This window comes from Melospiza georgiana, chromosome 6 (genome assembly GCF_028018845.1).
Source record: "Melospiza georgiana isolate bMelGeo1 chromosome 6, bMelGeo1.pri, whole genome shotgun sequence".
NCBI lineage: Eukaryota > Metazoa > Chordata > Aves > Passeriformes > Passerellidae > Melospiza > Melospiza georgiana.
The window spans coordinates 46,547,375-46,566,597 of NC_080435.1; the positions used below are offsets into that span (position 1 = coordinate 46,547,375).

At 38.0% G+C, this 19,223-nt stretch overlaps 1 protein-coding gene across 1 annotated transcript in view; it reads right to left on the reverse strand.

Moving 5' to 3' along the window:
- Positions 1–19,223, reverse strand: part of PTPN21 (protein tyrosine phosphatase non-receptor type 21) — a 43,605-nt gene that overhangs the window by 6,779 nt on the left and 17,603 nt on the right. The window contains exons 5-19 of the mRNA XM_058027047.1: positions 18,343–18,410; positions 17,832–17,902; positions 16,631–16,718; positions 16,338–16,426; positions 13,882–13,969; positions 13,125–13,204; positions 11,925–12,026; positions 11,491–11,551; positions 10,811–10,895; positions 7,186–8,651; positions 4,967–5,104; positions 3,124–3,345; positions 1,870–1,998; positions 1,323–1,557; positions 502–662 (exon numbers count right to left, since the gene is read on the reverse strand). Coding sequence (XP_057883030.1) covers positions 502–662; positions 1,323–1,557; positions 1,870–1,998; positions 3,124–3,345; positions 4,967–5,104; positions 7,186–8,651; positions 10,811–10,895; positions 11,491–11,551; positions 11,925–12,026; positions 13,125–13,204; positions 13,882–13,969; positions 16,338–16,426; positions 16,631–16,718; positions 17,832–17,902; positions 18,343–18,410 — 3,083 coding nt within the window. The remainder of the gene's footprint in view (positions 1–501; positions 663–1,322; positions 1,558–1,869; positions 1,999–3,123; positions 3,346–4,966; positions 5,105–7,185; positions 8,652–10,810; positions 10,896–11,490; positions 11,552–11,924; positions 12,027–13,124; positions 13,205–13,881; positions 13,970–16,337; positions 16,427–16,630; positions 16,719–17,831; positions 17,903–18,342; positions 18,411–19,223) is intronic.

Consider the following 19,223-nt stretch of genomic DNA (forward strand, 5'->3'; position numbering starts at 1 on the left):
TATATTATTAATGAACATTTTACAGCCATCCAATTCAGGCTAGAAGTTGATAAGATGGATTTTATTCTATTTAACTACCACATTGTCCTCTACTGAGACTGATACTGCAAATACACTGCACTTAGGAACAAAATAGTAACAAGTACAGAGACTGGCTACAAAGGACGCTCTTGAATATTATCAATTCTAATAAGGGCAAGGAGCAGTAAATGAAATCCTGAAATATGCTCAGTGGCCTAGGGCATACCTTGCTCCACTCAATGACTCAACGTCTTAGGGAATCAAGAATCCAAATGAGCATTCCAGTGCCTGGTGTGTATGTGGGCAGCTCTAAAAGATTATTAACTTCTGCTGAATTCCCAAGAGCCATTTCTAGCACAGTTGTAAGGCCTTTCCCAACAGCTGCTCAGATGAACAGCCATAACACATTCTAGGCAGGTTATTTATTGCCCCTTCCAGTACCTAACATGATCTGAAGCAGCAGGAAGGAGAGGAGCTCACCTCGTTGTGTTCCAGGCAGGCGATCATGATCTCGGCCAGGATGACCACGCCGGTGCGCCCCACGCCCGCGCTGCAGTGCACCAGCAGCGGGGGGTTGGCGCTCCGGGGCTCGGCCGTGCTGTTGGTGTGCCGCCGCACCGACTGGATCTCCTCCAGGTACGCTGCCACGTTCAACAGGACACAAATCAGTCATTAGGAGAGGAAGCCACACAAGCTATGCTATTGTGCTGTATGGCCACCAGAGAGTAGTAATTTAACAATGGACATGCCACAGAAAAAGGATGCATTGTACAAATCACAAACCCTCTCCCCAGTTCTAACATCAGCCATCGGAAGATGCATAAAATGAAAAACAACTGCAACACCACAGAAGTAGGAGCCCATTGTGAGTTATATCTGCCCCATTTTTTAGCTGCATTCTCGTCACATTAGGTGCAGAAGTCATACCCCAACCATAGCAATACAGACTTACAAGGATCATCTAGCTTTTGAAAGGATTTCCTTGCCTTGTTCTCCTATTCCTACTAAAGACAGCTACGGCTGCAACATACTCGAATGCGTAGTATGCAGTGCAATTATGTTTTATTCTATATGGACTTCTGATAAATTATTTGATTTAGACAGAAGGAGTCACTTTAATAAATTGGTATATTCCTGCAAAAAATATAATTCAGTATCTCTTGCTCGTGTGAAGAAACCTTTTACAATGGAATGCTTGGCTTACTTGTCCAAAGTTACTTCATATATAGCAGCCATTTCAGAAGGTATAAATAGAACACCACAAACCACACCCCAAACCAAAGCTATTAAGTACAACTTACATAAAAATCCCTTTAAATCTTCTGGACAGCCATGCTCTGGCCAGTCAGTGTACTGCAAATGCCAAACCGTTCTCTCCTGTCCTGTGAGCAGATGTTTAATCTTCAATCCTGTCGTTGCGTAGCAGCCGGAGTCGGTGCGGAATCGCGTGGTAATCTTAAATCTTCCATATGTCACAGTGTTGTGTCTTGAACCAAGACGTGGCCAGTATCTGAAGCTTTTTTCTCTCCCACTTTCCTTAAAAGCAGAACACTTGCTTAGCAAGAAACCTAAGAACATTCATAAAACTAATGTTCCTGTAGTAACAACTGTAGCTCTCCTCCACTAAGTAGTACTAATGTGTTATGGCCTCTTACTGGGAAAACCAACTTTCCATCAGAAAGAGCTTGCAAATTCATTTTTCTGCCAAAGGAATCAAGACAGAAAGGGGTCACTAGAAACTTATCTTCAATCAATCTAGTTGGTGGAAAAAACATCCCCCTCCTCTAACAGATTATAAAAAAATCATTGTGGAATTTCTGGGAGAAACACAACTCAATTTATACTCACTTCCTCTGCTGTCACCATAGCTATGATGGCAATCCCTTGTTCCCAGATCATCTGCCAGAAATCCTGACATGTGTTTTGCAAAGGGCCCTGTGTGGCAATGTAATCCCACTCTATGCCACCAACAGAGATCTGTGAAAATAGAGACATTAGATTAGTAATTATTGAAAACCCTCTCCCCAGTTCTAACATCAGCCATTTGAAGATGCACAAAATGAAAAAAGACTGCAACACCACAGAAGCTAAAGCCCATTGTGAGTTATATCTGCCCCATTTTTTAGCCGCATCTCGTCACATTAGATGCAGAAGAGCCACAATTGTACAGATTCATAGCTAAATAAATGTATTTTATATCACAAGCTTCATGTCAAACTGAGAAAATAAAATTGTATTTTTCCTTTGTGAATTTGAGGTCTTTTAGAAAATTCATGTTTAGAGAAGCTTTCTACTCTAGTGTTGTAAATATTATTACTGTACTAGTTGTTCTTTCCTGAAAAAATATTATCTTGCTTGAGAAGGATCAACATTTGTGAATGAAGCAGAGAAACTATGATGCCATGTCAGTATACAAACAGATTTATTAAAAAAAGACAGCAACACAAGTGCTGCTTTGACAATCTCAACTCTTCTCATAAAAAACAACTGTAGTTGCACTTAGAGCAGATAAATGTACTGAAAAATGAACTGCCCTCAAGGTTCTTGAAGACACCCTTCAAAGCCTTTTAAACAGAGCTTAAAGAGTTAAGGATGGGGGAAAAGGTCAGCTGAAGGCTTTGAAAAAGCCAGTTTCCCCCTGGCTCTGGCTCTAACCATCCAAAAAAGCTTAAGTTAGGAGCAAGCCTACTGCTCATAGTGGATAGTCTGAGAGTACAGAAAAGAAACAATGCAGCTCAAAAATATCACAGTCATTGCAGAGGAACCCAGTTTGCTTTGAACATATGTGCCTCCTTAGCTCTGGGCAGGATGGAGATGTATCTTGTTAGCAGCAATCCCCAGAGAGGGAACACAGAAAAGCAACAGTAGATCAAATCAACACAGAATCAAAATGCAGAAGATCCCTCCAGTAATTAACCCTCTATTATTCTAGGTGATTAGGAAAACAGGTTCCTGCTTTCCCCAAAGCAACCCTGGAGAAGAAAAGAAAGAGAGAGAGATGGAGTGATTGTCACTGATTTCACCAAACCAAAAACTGATAGGCAGATGCATTTTCAGTTGCAAGTGAACTGGGAAATTTCTCTCGGAGAGCATTTCTCTGACCTTGATATGGGATGCATTGATGTAACCCGTGTTGTTTTCTTTGGTTGGGACCAGCTCCACCCTGGTGTCATCGTAGGGAAGGACGTCCTGGAAGCGGTTCCTCTCGGCGTTCTCGGGCAGCCGGGCGATGGAGCACTCCCCATCCCGCAGCCTTTTCTTCTGGACGCGCTCGTACTCCGTGAACACCATGCCCTGCTCCAGCCGCTGCTCCAGGGCTCTGCACTGCAACACAGCACACAGCCAGGCAAGGTCACTCTCTGAGGGCAGCCTGTTTACACTGAGAGCTCATGAAATGTAAAATGCACGTATTTTCTTCTCCTCCATACTTCTGCAAGGCTTTTCCAGCTATTAATGCTTCCACAAGCATACCAGAATAAATTAGAGGCAATCCTAACCAGCAGGAATTTTGTTCAAGTGAAAACTAAGCAGCCTGTTATACTTCACTAGGTCACAAAGATTTAGTTGGGTACTGCTGGTAAAGGAAAAATTACTTCATAGTTTCTGTAAAGACAGCCCATCTGGGGAGAAAAAATTTGGCCAACCAGACAGTTATGCCATACTGCACACTGCTTCAAATACCTTTGATCCACCTGCTCAATATAGCAGCTGGGTGACACAATTTTAAATGTCTCCTTTAACTATATAATAAACAAAAATAATAATAAAAAACCTCATAAACTTAGGTTTTTGGATGGAGGAAAACTATTAGAAAAAAATCTAGATTTATACTTTTAACTGCAGCAAGTTGATAAGGCAGGAAAGCTGCCTTAGAAACTTGCTGCAGTTAAAGTATAAACCCAGAATTTTTTTCTAATAGTATAATTCAATCTTCTTTATTTAATAAAGTACTCCCTCCTCCCCTTTATTCTTTTGAAACCAAGTTGTTTCTAAATCATAAGACACTTCTGGAATTTCTGCATCTCTCTGCCAACAATAAGGAGGAATAATGTGTAAGATTTCAGCCAGAAAATTTCATCTATGTCACATGTCCCCAGATTCTTACAGCAACTGCTCTGTGGTATCAGGTCATGGAAGTGTCTTATATCAAGTAAGTATGCCAAATGTTACAGAGGAAGGAGTAAACTTCCCTCATATGCAATTTGCACAACAACACATCAACTGCACAAACTCATTTATTATCTTTAGGCTAAACTCACATATTTAAACTGACAATAGCATGAAGCTGAGCATTTTTTTTACTAGTTTTTACTTCTACAATTTTTTTATCCTGACACAAGCTGATGGAATCTTATGTTTCTCAAATAATGATCCTCAAATTCTAGAACTTGCTGTCATCTCATTGTTCTGACATCCTCTACTGAGTTTAAAATTTCAGCACATCAAACAAGTTCTATCTATATTTTTTAGGGTCTACCTGAACAAAATAGATAAATTCAATCTGCATAAGTTGTATTCTGAGGATGCAATTTAACTTCAAAACTTACTCTAAACACCATATGAATTACTAATAATTGCAAATAAAATCAATCTCAAACTCATAATTTTAGATTTCACACCTTTTCACTCTGGAAAACCCATAATTAAGAGAGAAAGCAGGATGAGTTGCACAAAAATATATCAGTAGGTACTAGTTAATTCATTTCCTGTATGTTCAAAGGGTAAACGATAATTGAATCACTGTCATCTTAAAGAAAAATCTGAATTACACCAAATATTTCTAGTAATGACTTGTCAACCTGGAATCTTTTTATTTTCTTTCTCTTCTCCTCATTTGAGTTGCATTAATATGAAGCATTTTACAATCAATAAAATGTACCATTCATAATCATGTAATTTTGAAAAATTGCTATTGTAAATCAAGCATTAAAAAACTTCAACATACTCTTTCATCATTTGTTGCTCTCGTTGATTCTTCCTTCCCCTCGTCTGGCAGAGGCATCCTAGTCAATGCCAGTCCATTTAGGGCAGCTAGCTTCAGAGGCCCCATTTTTTTTGCATCATTTTTATTCTTTTTCATACCCTGCAAAAGAAAAGCTAAAACTTGTAAATACTCTTAAATATCTGATGAAGTTATAAAGCAGAAACCAGATGAGTTCAACTAAGCAAAAGATCCTTCTCTGGCCCCTTCTGTGAACAGCTCTGACCCTTTTCTTTGATAAGCCCTGCAGTGAGAGATTAGGGTGGTGGGACTACATTCCTCCAGGGACACAGCACAGGTCTGTCTTCATTCCAGACAGGTTAATGAAACTGCATGAGAATGACAAATATTGTTCTCTACAAAGCTCACCACTGAGGGTGTGAGGAAGCAACTGCAGATACTTAACATTCTTGAACAGACCTGGGAACATTTCCCAAACCCAAAAATACATTACAATGATTCCTTACTGGACTATTCAGTTTGCAGGCACTTTTCTTCCCTACAATCAGGCAATGACCATATACCTTTCAGATATTTGGATACAGTTAAATGTTTTACTAAGTTTGCAACACACTTGACATACAAAACATGAACACAGAACTGCAGACAGATTTGAGTCCTGGACTGGGCCATGAATCTAAATTACAGAATTACCATTACTTATTTGGTGAAAAATATCAAAGGGGGATTTCTATGAAGGAATCAATTCAAATTATTCTTTTAAAACTGGTAAGAGGAAACTTCATCATTCCTGCCATTGCTAAGTTTAATTGTTAACAAAAATACACAGAAAATATGAGCACATGTGCTGCTTGGATGATAATGCTTTCAAAAGTTAAATGGTGGTAAGAAATAGGAAGACAAACCTAACAGGATGAGACTGCATTTAAAAGTGAAGTGAACACAAACACAACAATAAAAGTTCATTGAAAAGCAAAATGTGCAAGCATTGGTTGGGGCCAGCTTTGTAACTAGGATATTCATCTCCATTGTGAACACAGAAAGGTAATGTTCTGTATTATGCAACAACACTTAAATGTTTCTGAAGCAGAAACTATGTTACAAACACTTGAAATGAAAAATTCTGATATTAATTTAATTTAAAGGTTGACAGGAACATGCCATAACTACGTAACTGTCAAAAGGAAAAGCAAGGTCTGATTTTGGTAGACACATTACTGTCTGAAAATGTATATTTTGGAGAACAAATAGGAACTATTTCAATACATAGCTTTTGCATAGGTTAGTTTTTGCAATATCTGCTATTACCACAGAAGTACAATTTATATGGCAGTTCCCCTGCAGTCCAGCTTGTGCAGAAAACTATTTGACACTAACTCAGGTATCAATCAAATTTAAAAGGCAAAATAATAATATAAAATGGTCTTCCTCTATAAGCATCTGAAATCTGCCACAAACTGCATAAAACTGAACAAAATTTTAAAGCAAAGTGGGCACTAAGGAGTGCCAGTGTAATTGTTCATTCCACACAGACCTTGATGTTTCTATGAGGTGGGAATTACAGAAAAGGTGAAACTTGCAGTTTTTCACTATTTACAGTGTCATAAGATTGGAGTAGGAGAAAGATATGGCAAGCAAGAAATACCTTCAGTGGGATAAAAACAGCTTGAAGAGAAGGCAAAAGGGAGAGGATATGAAAAAAGGAAGGCATGAAGTAAAGAGGAAAATGCAAGAAAAGAATTTATTCCTTAAGGGGTCAGGTTCCCTCTTAGGTCAGAAGAAGCAGGTAAAGAAATTTTTTAAAAAGTAGATATTTCATCTACATATCATTTTTCAGTGAGAGAAAGAAAAGAAAGTTGAATAGAAAGAGTTGCTTCTGCTCCAGATAAGAAGTAGGGCAGAATAGGGATCTAGAACTGATTTTAAATTAGCTCTTTCTAAAGTTCCTAGCCAGGTTAGGTTTTCAGATGGATGGAGACTGCACAGCTGGATTTGTGTGAGTGGACTAAGCAAACAGAACTCAGACATGGCAGAGAAGGGGCTAAAAGACAGCTAAGCAAAGTTAACCAGGGAAACAGAAATACAAAGGTCAAGCTTAAGGTAGCTTTAATTCAAATGCTTTAAAAGCATCTCAGACTGACTAAAAGAACCCCAAACTTCAAACAAAAACAACAATCAACTGCTACAGACAACTCAAAACAAAGCAAATAGTATCCACTTACACCTAGAGGGGGAAGGCCTTCCACAATATTCTTCTTCCCAGACAAAAGATCAGACACGGGTCTCTTCTTTACTGAATCTTTCCTTACTCTGTATCTGCCTGATGTTGTAAGATCAGATTCTGACATAGATGGAGTAAGCAGTCCTTCCCCTCTTCTCTGTACCTGGCTTTCTACTAGTAAATGAACAGGGCTCATATCTTTCATTCTCTTCTCTGCCTCTGTGATGTGTAATTTAGGCTCAAGGATATGCAAAGGGCCAGCAGATGAAGCAACAGAGCTATAAGGGTAGTTCAGTACTGAATCATGAGAATAACCTCCCATAACAGATGAAAGTTGGGTTTGATCTTCAGGGAGAGGAGAAAGACTTGTACTGGCCTTATTCTCTTCTTCAAATTCTTCTTCTTCCTCACTACTGTGAATCAGCATAGTGGCATCTGAAAGGGTTTTCTTGTGATCACAGTTCACACATTCTTCTTGCTCACCTTCTTTTTGCTTCGTTCTCTCCATCAGAATGTTGGGCTGTGATCCTTCTGAGATAACTCTTGGAAGAGCCACATCTGCTGCAGAAGCTGACATGGTCCTCTCTTTAATTCTCATTCCTTCAAAGCTGGGAGTCAAGCCAGCTATTTCAATACTGTTCCTTTTCTGCAGCTGAGCGTGGCGTGCCGATGTCAGAGGTTCACTGACCTCCTGAAGGGAATGGGCCACAGGCAGGCTGTCCTCCTGGAACGTCTGCACAGAGTGGTGCACTCGCCTGGTGATGAGATCCGGGTTGCTGCTGCTGATGTAGATGTGCCGGGAAAGGTCAGGAGTGCTGTTGGCAGGCCGGGGGTACGGGTACGGCGGAGGCGGGCGATAGACTTGAGTCTTCATTATGTTGGGTGCTGGGTAATCCTGGGACTGGAGCTGCACATTTGTCAGCTCAGGCACACTGACTGCCCCAACAACTGGGCGCTTTTCAGCAGGATAGGGGTAGGGGGATTGGCTATGGAAGCTGTAGTTCAGGTTAAATGGATAATGGTTAGACTGTGGGGCAGCGAAGTGGGCATGCTCTCGAATTTCAGGCTGACTGTAAACTAAGGCATCGGGCCTGCTGTAAGCGTATGTGTTGCTGATGTTAAGATTTCTCATTGAATGACTCTGCCTGTCTGTGTGCACCATCCCCCTGTTGAGCTGTCTCATCACAGTCTCATAGTCCGGCGTGGGACGGTAAGAAGGTGGTATTAGCGCACTGTGTCTGTGTGATGGGACATAGTCAGTTCTGAGCACATCACTTCCAGTAATGCTTGGGTTAGAGGACATGGGGGATGGCTGCAAGTAATGCTGTGGATTGTTCAAGGAGTTTGTGCTGTGTGCACTATAGACACTCCCATTGCGGATCCGACCGCTGTAGTCGTGAGGGGCTCTGTCCAAGCTAGTCTGAGAGTGACAGTAGTATCCGTTCTGATTGCTCACAAAGAGGTTATCTGAAAGCAAAGTGTAACAACAATCTTTATGTCCGGGACATCAAACAAAGTTATCCTCTATTAAGAGGCAGCTAAGGCAATGCTTGGGATTTTTAAAACCTCAGTTATTCTTAGCTATGTATTGAAATGGGAAGGAAAAAAACCCAAATCAAAATCCCAGCTTTTCTGTTGTTGTTGATACCCAAGGTATATACACCAGAATAACGTATTATATTTATTTCAATCATGTAAATCCCTATGGGAAAACACCATCTGTTTATGAATTACTTTCCTCTCTTTAGGATAGGCTTCCTAAGTTTAAGTCCAAAACAAACAAAGTTTGCATCAATCTTAAGCCACACCATTGAAAAAATTAATGTCTACACTAGGATTTGCACTAGTTTGAACAGCAAAGAAAGAAAGAAAGAAAGAAAAAAAAACACAACAAAAAACCAAAACAAAACAAAAATACCACCAAAACCCTAAAAACAGCCCAAAACAAGCAGACAAAACCCCTCGCTCTTCTCTCTTGTACTCCTTCAGGATGCATGTAGGTATAGCACAAGACCTCAAAAAAACAAAATTAACTCTTATCCAGAAATTTTGAAGGCAGTCTAAACTACCACCATATATTGTTCACATATATATATACACCTACACTGTAAAGAAAATGTTCCAACAGTTTATACATCCAAGACATATTTAATAATTTTAATTACTACTTCATTGGATGTACAATTTGCCAGTCTCCAGATTCAGCCATTGCTGTAGATGCCTTCATGATTTAACTGTTTGGCTTCACCAAAATAATTGCCACACTTATGTTAATGAATTTTCTGACAATCAAAAATTGTTTTATGAAAAAAGTTTTCAAAAAGAGGACACCTGTAGTAGCAAGTACTCAGCAATACAACACTAAACTGCAAAGAATCCAGTTACATTCTGAATGTAGCTGAATACCTGTATTTCATTTAGATCTGTGTAACTGTTTTGATAGAAAATGTGCTTATTCCTTCCTGTGAGCTGGCCTTTTAGAGTGCTATTTATCCAGCAGATTTGTAAATCTGGAAAGTTCCTATCAAAGTTGAGGAGATTTTGCAACAGATTAGATTCAGCCCTTCAGGGCAGCAACTTTGTTAATTAAAGACTCAATATGTAACAAACAAAATAATGAGAGCAAGCAGCCATGACTCCACTGTAAAAGTGCTAAGATAAAGAGTCTAAATAGTTTGAGAATGTTAGGGTTTGCTTGGGGTTTTTTCTTTATTTGTTTCAATCAAATATATACCAAGTCCATAACCTGCAAACTTCTTTAGCCTTTGAATTCCTCAACAACTTGTAAACTTAGAAAATTGTCTCTCTTCCTGCATTCTGGATTTAACTATTTTTTAAAATTTTTTAGTTGTGTGAATTGTCTTGGGGCAATCTCTTTGCAGCTATTAAGACCAATATTGACAATGATCTCACAATGGCATAACATACCAGTTTGATACATGGACCAAAAAGGCAATGGTCAGCTTAAACTCACACATGACACCTCAGTCTACAGTTGCTGCACATGCCAGAACTGCTCGTCTCCCATAGGAGAGCACGTGGAGGAGGAACAGTGAAGGAAACTGGGGTTGTTTGGCCTGGAGAAAAAGAGGCTCAGGGAGAACCTCACTGCTCTCTACAACCATCTGAAAGGAGGTTGCTCTGAGGTGTGTTTGTGTCCTCCCAGGTAACAAGCAACAGAACAAGAAGAATGGCCTCAGGGAAGTTGCATCAGGGGAGGTTTAGATGGGATATTAGGAAATTTCTTCTTGGAAAGAGTGGTGAAGCATTGGAACAGGCTTGTCCAGGGAAGAGGTGGAGTCACCATCCCTGGAGGTATTTAACAGACCTGTAGATGTGGCGCCTGGGGACATGGTTTAGTGATGGATTTGAGAGTACTCTGTTGATGGCTGGACTTGGTGATCCTAAAGGTCCTTTCCAGCCTAAACAATTCTGATTCCATGACTGTATTTCACATTAGCCTACATGTCTAGTGTAGCAGCAAGCACCTCAATGACTGTTCTAGTACAAACCTACCCCATGTTCACCTATTAATTTATTCAGCCACAGCTAAAGTAGCTACACATATAAATTAAGTTTTTACCTTCTAAAATTGTGTAGTGTGGCCATGGACTTAATGAACTTACCTTGGGATGTTGCATATGGTTCACTGTAATGACCATTGTAATGCAGCTGAGGTGGTGGAGGCATCATATAAGGCTGGGGCTTAGGCTAAGAAAGTAAATATCTTACTATTACTTAAAAACTGATTATTCATTTTAAAAATAATTATTGAAGTTTTAAAATACATAATGTATACCATTGTACGCATATATATATATAATATTATATATACTACTATACACAGAGTAATAATGCGTATATTATATTGTATTGTATTGTAATGTGTATTATACTACAAATAAACACATAAAAAGCCTTAGTCTTAAACCATTTCTCTAAATCCGCAATGTAAGTTTCTCCTTTGAGGTCATACAAAAAGTAATCAGAAAACTAGGAACAAAACCTCGAAATTACACTCCACTAACCCAAGACTGTATCTTGCCATCTGACATCTAGGAGAGTCTCCTAGAGACAGTGTTCAAACTGAAACCAGAAGTGTTTAAAATATTTTTCATTGCAATTATTTTAATTTCACTATTTAGATTTTACATAGCAGCTCTTCCTACAAGTCAGAAACAGTTCCTCACATACTAGACTCATCTTTTTCACTGCTCATTTTATTTCACTGAGGGGAAGTAATATTTGATTCAAAGTCAACTGAAGTCCATAAAAATGCAAACATGAATCTGTTTGCTTTCCTTACCATGGACATCCTGGATGAAGATCGCCTTCTAACAGGATTCACTGTAACTGGCTGAGTTTGTCTACAGAAGGAATTTAATTATAAGAAATTATTCTTAACAATAGCAAGACCTATTTCAAAAATCAGAAAGCACTCCCAAATTCAATTAAAAATCACTCTTAAATCACATTTCTGGGAGCCAGGCATGTGTTGGTCTTCCACACAAGCCTCAATAGGAAAGAGCTCTGTGCATTACCCATCAGAAAGCAAAATCAAAAACTCAAGATCAAAATATCTCAGTTAATTTCCTGTTCTACAAGTTGCCTGTTCTAAAAGTCAGACATAAAACTGTTTGGAGACTGTAACATTACAGATGTACAGGATCTGTAAAGCATTACTACGATACAAATGCAGGAACAGGTATTTTTTAGTGAGAAAGATGTTTTCAAGCTCACCCTTTGGGAAGTGAAGGACGAGAAAGGATTGGAAAGCGTGGAAGGGAAAGAATGAGGGAAGATTTCTGAGAGCCCTCCTCAGGTGGAGAGTCCAAGGAGTCTCTAAAGACAAGGTATGTACAGATTTAGAAAAAAAACCCTGAAGTTGATACAGGCATGCAAAAGACAGTTTTCAGCTACAGGACCAGATGACAAGAAATCTTAAGAGAAGAAATAACCAGAAAAGTTTTTTTGAGGACTTAACCTGACATAAAACCACACTGTGGTTACAATAAGTAATCCTAGAGACAGACATTTAATATAGAACTACAGATCTGACATTATTTAGACAGAAATGCACAAATCCCATGAACACACTACTTCTACCAATGCTTCTTATCACTCTCAAAAGACAGACAAGTTTACAAGCTTTGAGGTATGAGGTTTACTCTATTTCAAATTTATGTTACTTCTCAAATATTATACTTTATTTTCTTTCCACTGGCCTCAGCAGATATCAAACATCTATCTTCCCATGTATGAAGAGGAGTGAAACATATGGAAACCATGCTTTTCCAGTGATAGAGTGTTCACTGTGTCTAATTCTCTACTCTTTGACTGAAGAAACTAAACTGAAGGAAAGCTGCTCCAGTAAAGTAGCTCAGATTCCAGCCATTGATTTACAAGTTGGCAGCCAGCCCATTTAAATTTAATTTGATGAATTGTATTAAATTTGCTTTGCACTGGTGCTACTTGAGCTATCCAGATTCCATGGATATCTAAAGAACCTCATACCTCTGAGCTGTCAATCCAGCACATTTCAGGAGTGCTTCACATACACTGCCCGCCCTTTTAAAGCCTCTAGTGTCCTTTCAGAGCAGCTCACCCAAACACAGGCCAAAACCCTGCTGCTTCCAGCAGCTCACAAGCCACTGCAATATTAGACCCCAAAGCAACTGAAGTCTCTCACAGCACTGTGATCCAGAAGCAAAGGCCAAACATTATTACTTATGGTGAGATTTCAGCACTTAATATTGCCTTCTGTTATAAATCAGTATGTACTTCAAAAACTGGCGGTAACTATTTTCTCAAAAAATATTAAGAAAATGAATCTAAGTAACCTAAATAGGACAGTAAAGACTTTACAGAGGGAGTGGGAGATTTCACTTCCCAATGAAAGCTGCAAGGGCACCAAGAGTTCTGCTAATGTATTCTACTTACAGGCTGCATTTATTTAGTCTGTAAAATTTGTGTCTAGCCACACACATCCTCCACACATATTTTGCTGTTTCCATATCTTCCTGCCAAAAAAACAAAACCCAATATTTGCATTAAGTCAAACATTCATACCCTTTACTTGCTTTCAGAAAAGCCACTGAATTTTTTAAGATTAAATTACCATTGACCAACTTAATTTTAATGTAACATTATTAGTGTCACCAGGTTTTCCCTAAAACTCTACTTTGCAGAACCAAATATACACTCTAGTCTAACAATTTTCCTAGACTTATGAAATTTGAAAGTAGAAGCCTTTTGCTCAAGATACTTATTAGCTGTAACACCAATACAATTTAGAGTTTAGGTTGCCATAAGATTGTCAACAGCTGCCCTTTGACAAAAGCAACTGGTAGATGCTGAATAAAATGAATTCTGCAAGGAATGCCATGGCCCACTCCAGCAAAGCTCCAAGGCTATATTTATCTTTAATTGCCACTGACTCAAGTCAAAAAAGCATGCCAGAAATTTTGCTGGAATGGATGAACATTTTTTATGACCACATAACTGGACACTTCAATGTACTCAACCTAAAAAATCAAATTTTTAATGCCTTCCCATGGAAAGCTGGCCAAAGACAGTGTTATTACATTTGACTCAGCTCAAAGTTGCTAAATATATAGATAGTAGCTTTTAAATTATCAGTCTTAATTTTGGTTTTTTTTTAATGATGACTTGGAGAAAAAAATAAAAATGTACTCACAGTTTGGAACTGAATTGTCTCTTCTTTGTTTGCCAGTTCTAATGCGAAAAAGGATTTATTGTGGGACATGTTGGCAATATCATGCCACCTGCAGAAAAAAGGGACAGAATATGACTGGACAAGCTCTGATTTTCAAACCTCAAAAAATGCAACTGCAAACCAGAACTACCATCAAGAATGTGGATAAAGAAGAGGGGAAGAGGAGGGGCAGACACTGATCTCCTCCATCCCGTGACCAGTGACTGGAGTGAGGGAATGCCCTGAAGCTGAGTCAGGGGAGGTTTAGGTTGGATGTCAGGAAAAAATGTTTCACCCAGAGTGTGGCTGAGCACTGGAACAGAATCCCCAGGGCAGTGGGCACAGCACCAGCCTGAAGAGTTCAAGGAGTGCTTGGGCAATGCTCTAGGACAACAGGGTGTGATTCCTGGGGTGTCCTGTGCAGGGCCAGGAGTTGGACTCCATGGTCCTGATGGGTCCCTCTCAAGACACTATTTGCTATAAGTCTATGATTTTGTTAAATACTATTTTATGATTCTGTGGAAAAGCTCATTAATCTATCTGAACAAGTTGTAGACCATCACTTCCATTCCATTAACGGCTGCTGAAAAGAAAACATGTATGTGACTAACTCTTGGTAAGATGTAAATATGTACAGTAAGATTATTACTTGTCTTCCATTTGAAATTCTTCCAATTATTGCAAAAAAAAATCTAATTTAGACAAATTTAGTCATCAGTAAATTATAATGTCCAATCTGCTTGAAAGCAAACCCTACATTCCAGGGAGAAAAAAAATCAAACCTCCACTAAACAAAGCCTTTAAGGCATTATTATGGATATTTTCTAGAACTCTTACCCATTGACAGATGAAAAAAATTTAGATTGCATGAAATATATTTATTCTTCTTCTTTTTAAATGCAAACTTAGCTTGAACCATTAGTATTATGTTAGTGTAAATAAAGTCTGTATCATAGATTTATTAAAAGAATATTCTGCAGTAAACAAACACGTCGAAAAAGCATGACCGGCATATAGGGCTGTCTCTAAAGGTGTTTATATGATTCCCATTTTCATTGCACAGAGGTGTCTGTTGCCATTTTCCATAGCTATTGCCTCATGTATATATGAGGTAGAGAAACATTAATGTCTCCATTCTGATGTAGAACAAAAATCCCTCAAATTTAAGGCCTTGGTTCATAAGCCTTTGTGGGAACAACTATGAAATTACCAGCATAATCCAGTCTTTGTAAATCACACTAATGGGTCATTTGTCTGTGCTTTATTGCCACCCAAATAACATGATATTGCTACCCATGATGGAATTGCCCATAGTCATGCAACTAACAAGCAAAAAAGCAGAAAAGTGGATCCTGAAATTGGAAAATAAATACTTTCGGATGCTTCCCAATGTGCAAATTTTTCCCATGTTTACAGACCCTGCATGCACAATTCCTTGAGAATTTATGTGAAATGCATGCACAAAGCTTTATTCCTCTCCCTGTGCATTTGGTAAGTACAATTGTTGCTTAATGCTGTAGGAAAGCAGAGCAGACAATTAAAAAGAGCGCAGCATCAGCTTTCCTATCACAGCTGAAACAGAAATTCTTCTGAAGGACATTTAACAGCTGTGAATTTCTAAGTCCTGCTAAACAAAACTACTGACAGAAAGAAGCAAAGCTGCCTACTTCCTCTAATCCCAGAAAATCACCAGTAGTGAAGTTTCAGCAACTGCTGGACCATAGGATTTCAAGATTTCTGTTCATATTCAGTCAAAAATTCAATCCTAGAAGATAAAGTTCACTAAGAATAAATCCTTTCTTGCTTTAATAAAAACTAAATTGTTGAGACTCATTTTATAAAAAAACTCATTTTTTTCCGATTTATTCTGAATTCTGCCCAAAGATGCCCAAGCAACAAATCAGAGTCAGTGGGAAGCCATTTTATGTGAAGACTGAATTTTAAGTGTTTAGGTAAGTCAGAGCTCTGTCTACAATTTATAAGAACATTCAATAATAAACTAAAATAATGTATGAATCCAAAAGAAAAAAACATTATTGTATAACTCTCCATATATAATATATGAAAAGAACTTCTGGGCAATTTCACAAATGAATATTTGTATATGAATTGATGTGACAATCTCAGGATTTAAGATGCCCTCAGTGCAGAGAATTTCTCCTTTTTGATTCAATAAATATTTTGCAATGTAACTGTATGTTAAATATTCATTTCTTAGAATTAATCTGTCTTAAAGAGATTCATTAATCTGTCTTAAAGAGATTCATTGAGAAATTCTCACTGGCTTCAGTATTCACTGTAGCATGATGACTACAAGACTATGTTCAGGTTTATCAAATGCATAAATACACATCATATCTAAGAGTCATTGACGCTTGTGAGAAACAGACTTAAAATGTGAAATTCACCAAGATATTTTATGAAAGAACAATACTAACCTAAATACAACAGGAGGACGACCATTTTTGTGTTTCACAAAGATACCATCAAGACATGCTCCAATGAATATGTCACTTCCTTGGCTGTCCTGTAAAAAGTTGCAAAAAAAATTATGCGAGTAGAGAAAAAAGTCTTCAAAAGCAAAGTGACCTAAGAAGTAACTGCTTTTATTAATTCTGGAGCAGAAAATTATGGGTGGTTTGGGGTTTGGGTTTTATTTACTTTTGGCAGGAAGTAACTGCTCTGAACAGGGAGAAAAGGGCAATTAGACAAAGATAAAAACCTCATTTACCTTGGCAGGATAGGTCTCTTCACCATAGCCCTCCATTCTTTCCACTTCTTGCATATATAACATTTCTGCATCAGGAGGAGTAAGGCCTCTACAAATAAAACAACAATCAGCTAATACTGCCACTAAGAAAAAATAATCTTTGTTTTACTCTGAAGGACAATGTCAAAGCTTGAGAAGCATCCCCAGGACACCCAGGCAGCCATCAAATCATGCTGTTTCTATCTGTACCAATGGCTGATGCATTTGGCTCAGCCTCAGAATCAACACTTCAATTCTAATAACTTCTTTCTCTCTGGCACCTTTAGGGATAAATGGCAACAAAGGCTACTAGTGAATATTATCATCTCTACTAATGGCAGACAATTATCTCATTCTTGATCAAATCCAGCACTGTATCCATGTTTCCTCACTTTACCAGAGGCACACATGTTCAAGACATGAATGTCTTCTACATTGCTATAGGGAAAAGAGGAAGTCTAGCACTTTACATTTCAGAAAAGACAGTTTCATCTTCAAAATGCTGACTATTTTACTGTAATACTTTGAAAGCATGAAGACAAGATCTGTAGGTAAAGGTAGAATTCTTTATAATTAATCCAACTGACAAAGACAGCTTTCTCACAGACTTGCAGTAGTATCACAGGGCTTAAAAGCTTGTGTTTACCTACCCACCAACACACCTCAGTTACCTCATAAAAGATATAATTTCTACTTGAAAAATCCTGTCATGCTCATTGTTATGTCTCTCAATACTTTTTCAATCAAAAATCTCCTGGACTATTGCACCTTAGCCCCTTTCTACCTAAGATCATAACTGTGCATTCTGGCACAGTTACTGTCTCTGCATTTCTCCTGCCTTTAATACTTCCCAATGTTGTTTATCAAGAAATATTCTTACTGGGGTCAGAAATTCACATGAACAAGAGTCAGAAACATGATACAGGTGAAGTCACACCTATTTAATTGTGTCCCATATCGTTTTCAAGCTGAATCCTCTAATATATTTTACTAAATATTCTGTTCCCTGTGTCATTTTCATTCAGCAGAAGCTCTTGTAACTTTAATACAGATGTATCAGAGAAAAAACTCATTCAAATGGGAAGTGAAATTAGTCCAACTTCATTTCAAGATTGCCAACTTTCTGAGCTACAGAAGCTACTGAAGACTGAAATTAAGCATTGAAGAGCTTTAGATATGTTACCTGTACTTCTGATGTAGCAAGGCAACTTTCTGTGTTGCTTCTTCCAATATTTTTTCTTCTTGTAGCCAACCCTTAAGATAAAATAGCATTTGTGGAATGAAATGCAAAAAAATTCTACAAAATCAAATGGTTATAGTTTCTTTACACGTGCAAATCAACCCTTGACTCTAGCCTTGGAGCTTAGATGCTGTAATATGCACAAGTATACCCCATAAGCACTGTTTTGAAGTGGTTTTACTCTCTCTCCCATTTGTACCTTAACCTTCTTTTCAGTGTAATATAAAATAAAATTGAAAAAATCTTACTACATCTTTGTTTCTGTGTAATATAAGGTGTCATATCTCACTCCAATCTCAAAGAAAACCTTTACTTAAATTTGACAGCCCAGGGAGCAGTAAGAAAAATGGATCATGGAGGTTTCCTAAAAATTATCTGCATTTACCAATTTTAAAAAGGACTTAAATTTGCCAATTTAGTAATTTAAAGGCACCAATTTAAAGAAAGTACTTACCACTGGAAACAAAGCAAATCGTTGTAGAAACTCCTGAGATTCATACTGATCATAGTCTCCAAAATCCGCTAAAAAAAAAAATAAGTCTTGGATTCAAACACTTTTAACAAAATTATTCAAAACCCAACTAATTGCAGCAGGACCTCCAAGTAGCAAACCTCCATTCCACTGAACTGTAATCATAAAGCAAAACAACAGAACAAACCAACCAATAATGTTTATAAAGAGAAAAGGTCAAAAAATTCCCATCTTTTTACCTTGTTCAGAATGATTGGTAACACTCCTTGTGGATTGAGAAGAAATGATAAAACAATTAATTTGGAAGCTCTTTCTATGAAAAGGGAGCACCTCTGACACACTACACCAACACAGCTCTTGAATTAAAGCAGTGTTTAGAATTAACCTATTGTACAGATTTTAAATACAGATCATTCTTGAAACAGCAAGCACTGCTTCTGCTCATTCACCAGCTAAAATTACTAAACCTACCTGGTATAAGCTACTTCAGTAATGGAAGCATATCAATTTAGAACCTGTGCTTTTTTTGAGGTATTTTTTCCCTGTGTTATCAACATATACAGTACATCTCTTATACAGGAGTAAGAAATGAAGGTGAAAGATAAAAGGATGAATATTTTCCATCTGGAAAGAGGGTTATATTGAAAGACTTCTATAAACAACTCACTTGAGCAGAGAGATGTTTACATTGTCCAAATAGATACAAATAACACAGCAAGATTTTTTCAGTTGAAGGCCATTAGAACCTGGCTTGGATTAAACAGATTCACTGTTATATAAACAAAGTATTAAAACAATTTATCCTACTCCACTGGTAACCACATTTTCAAGAAAACATAATCACCATCTTTATTGAGATGCAA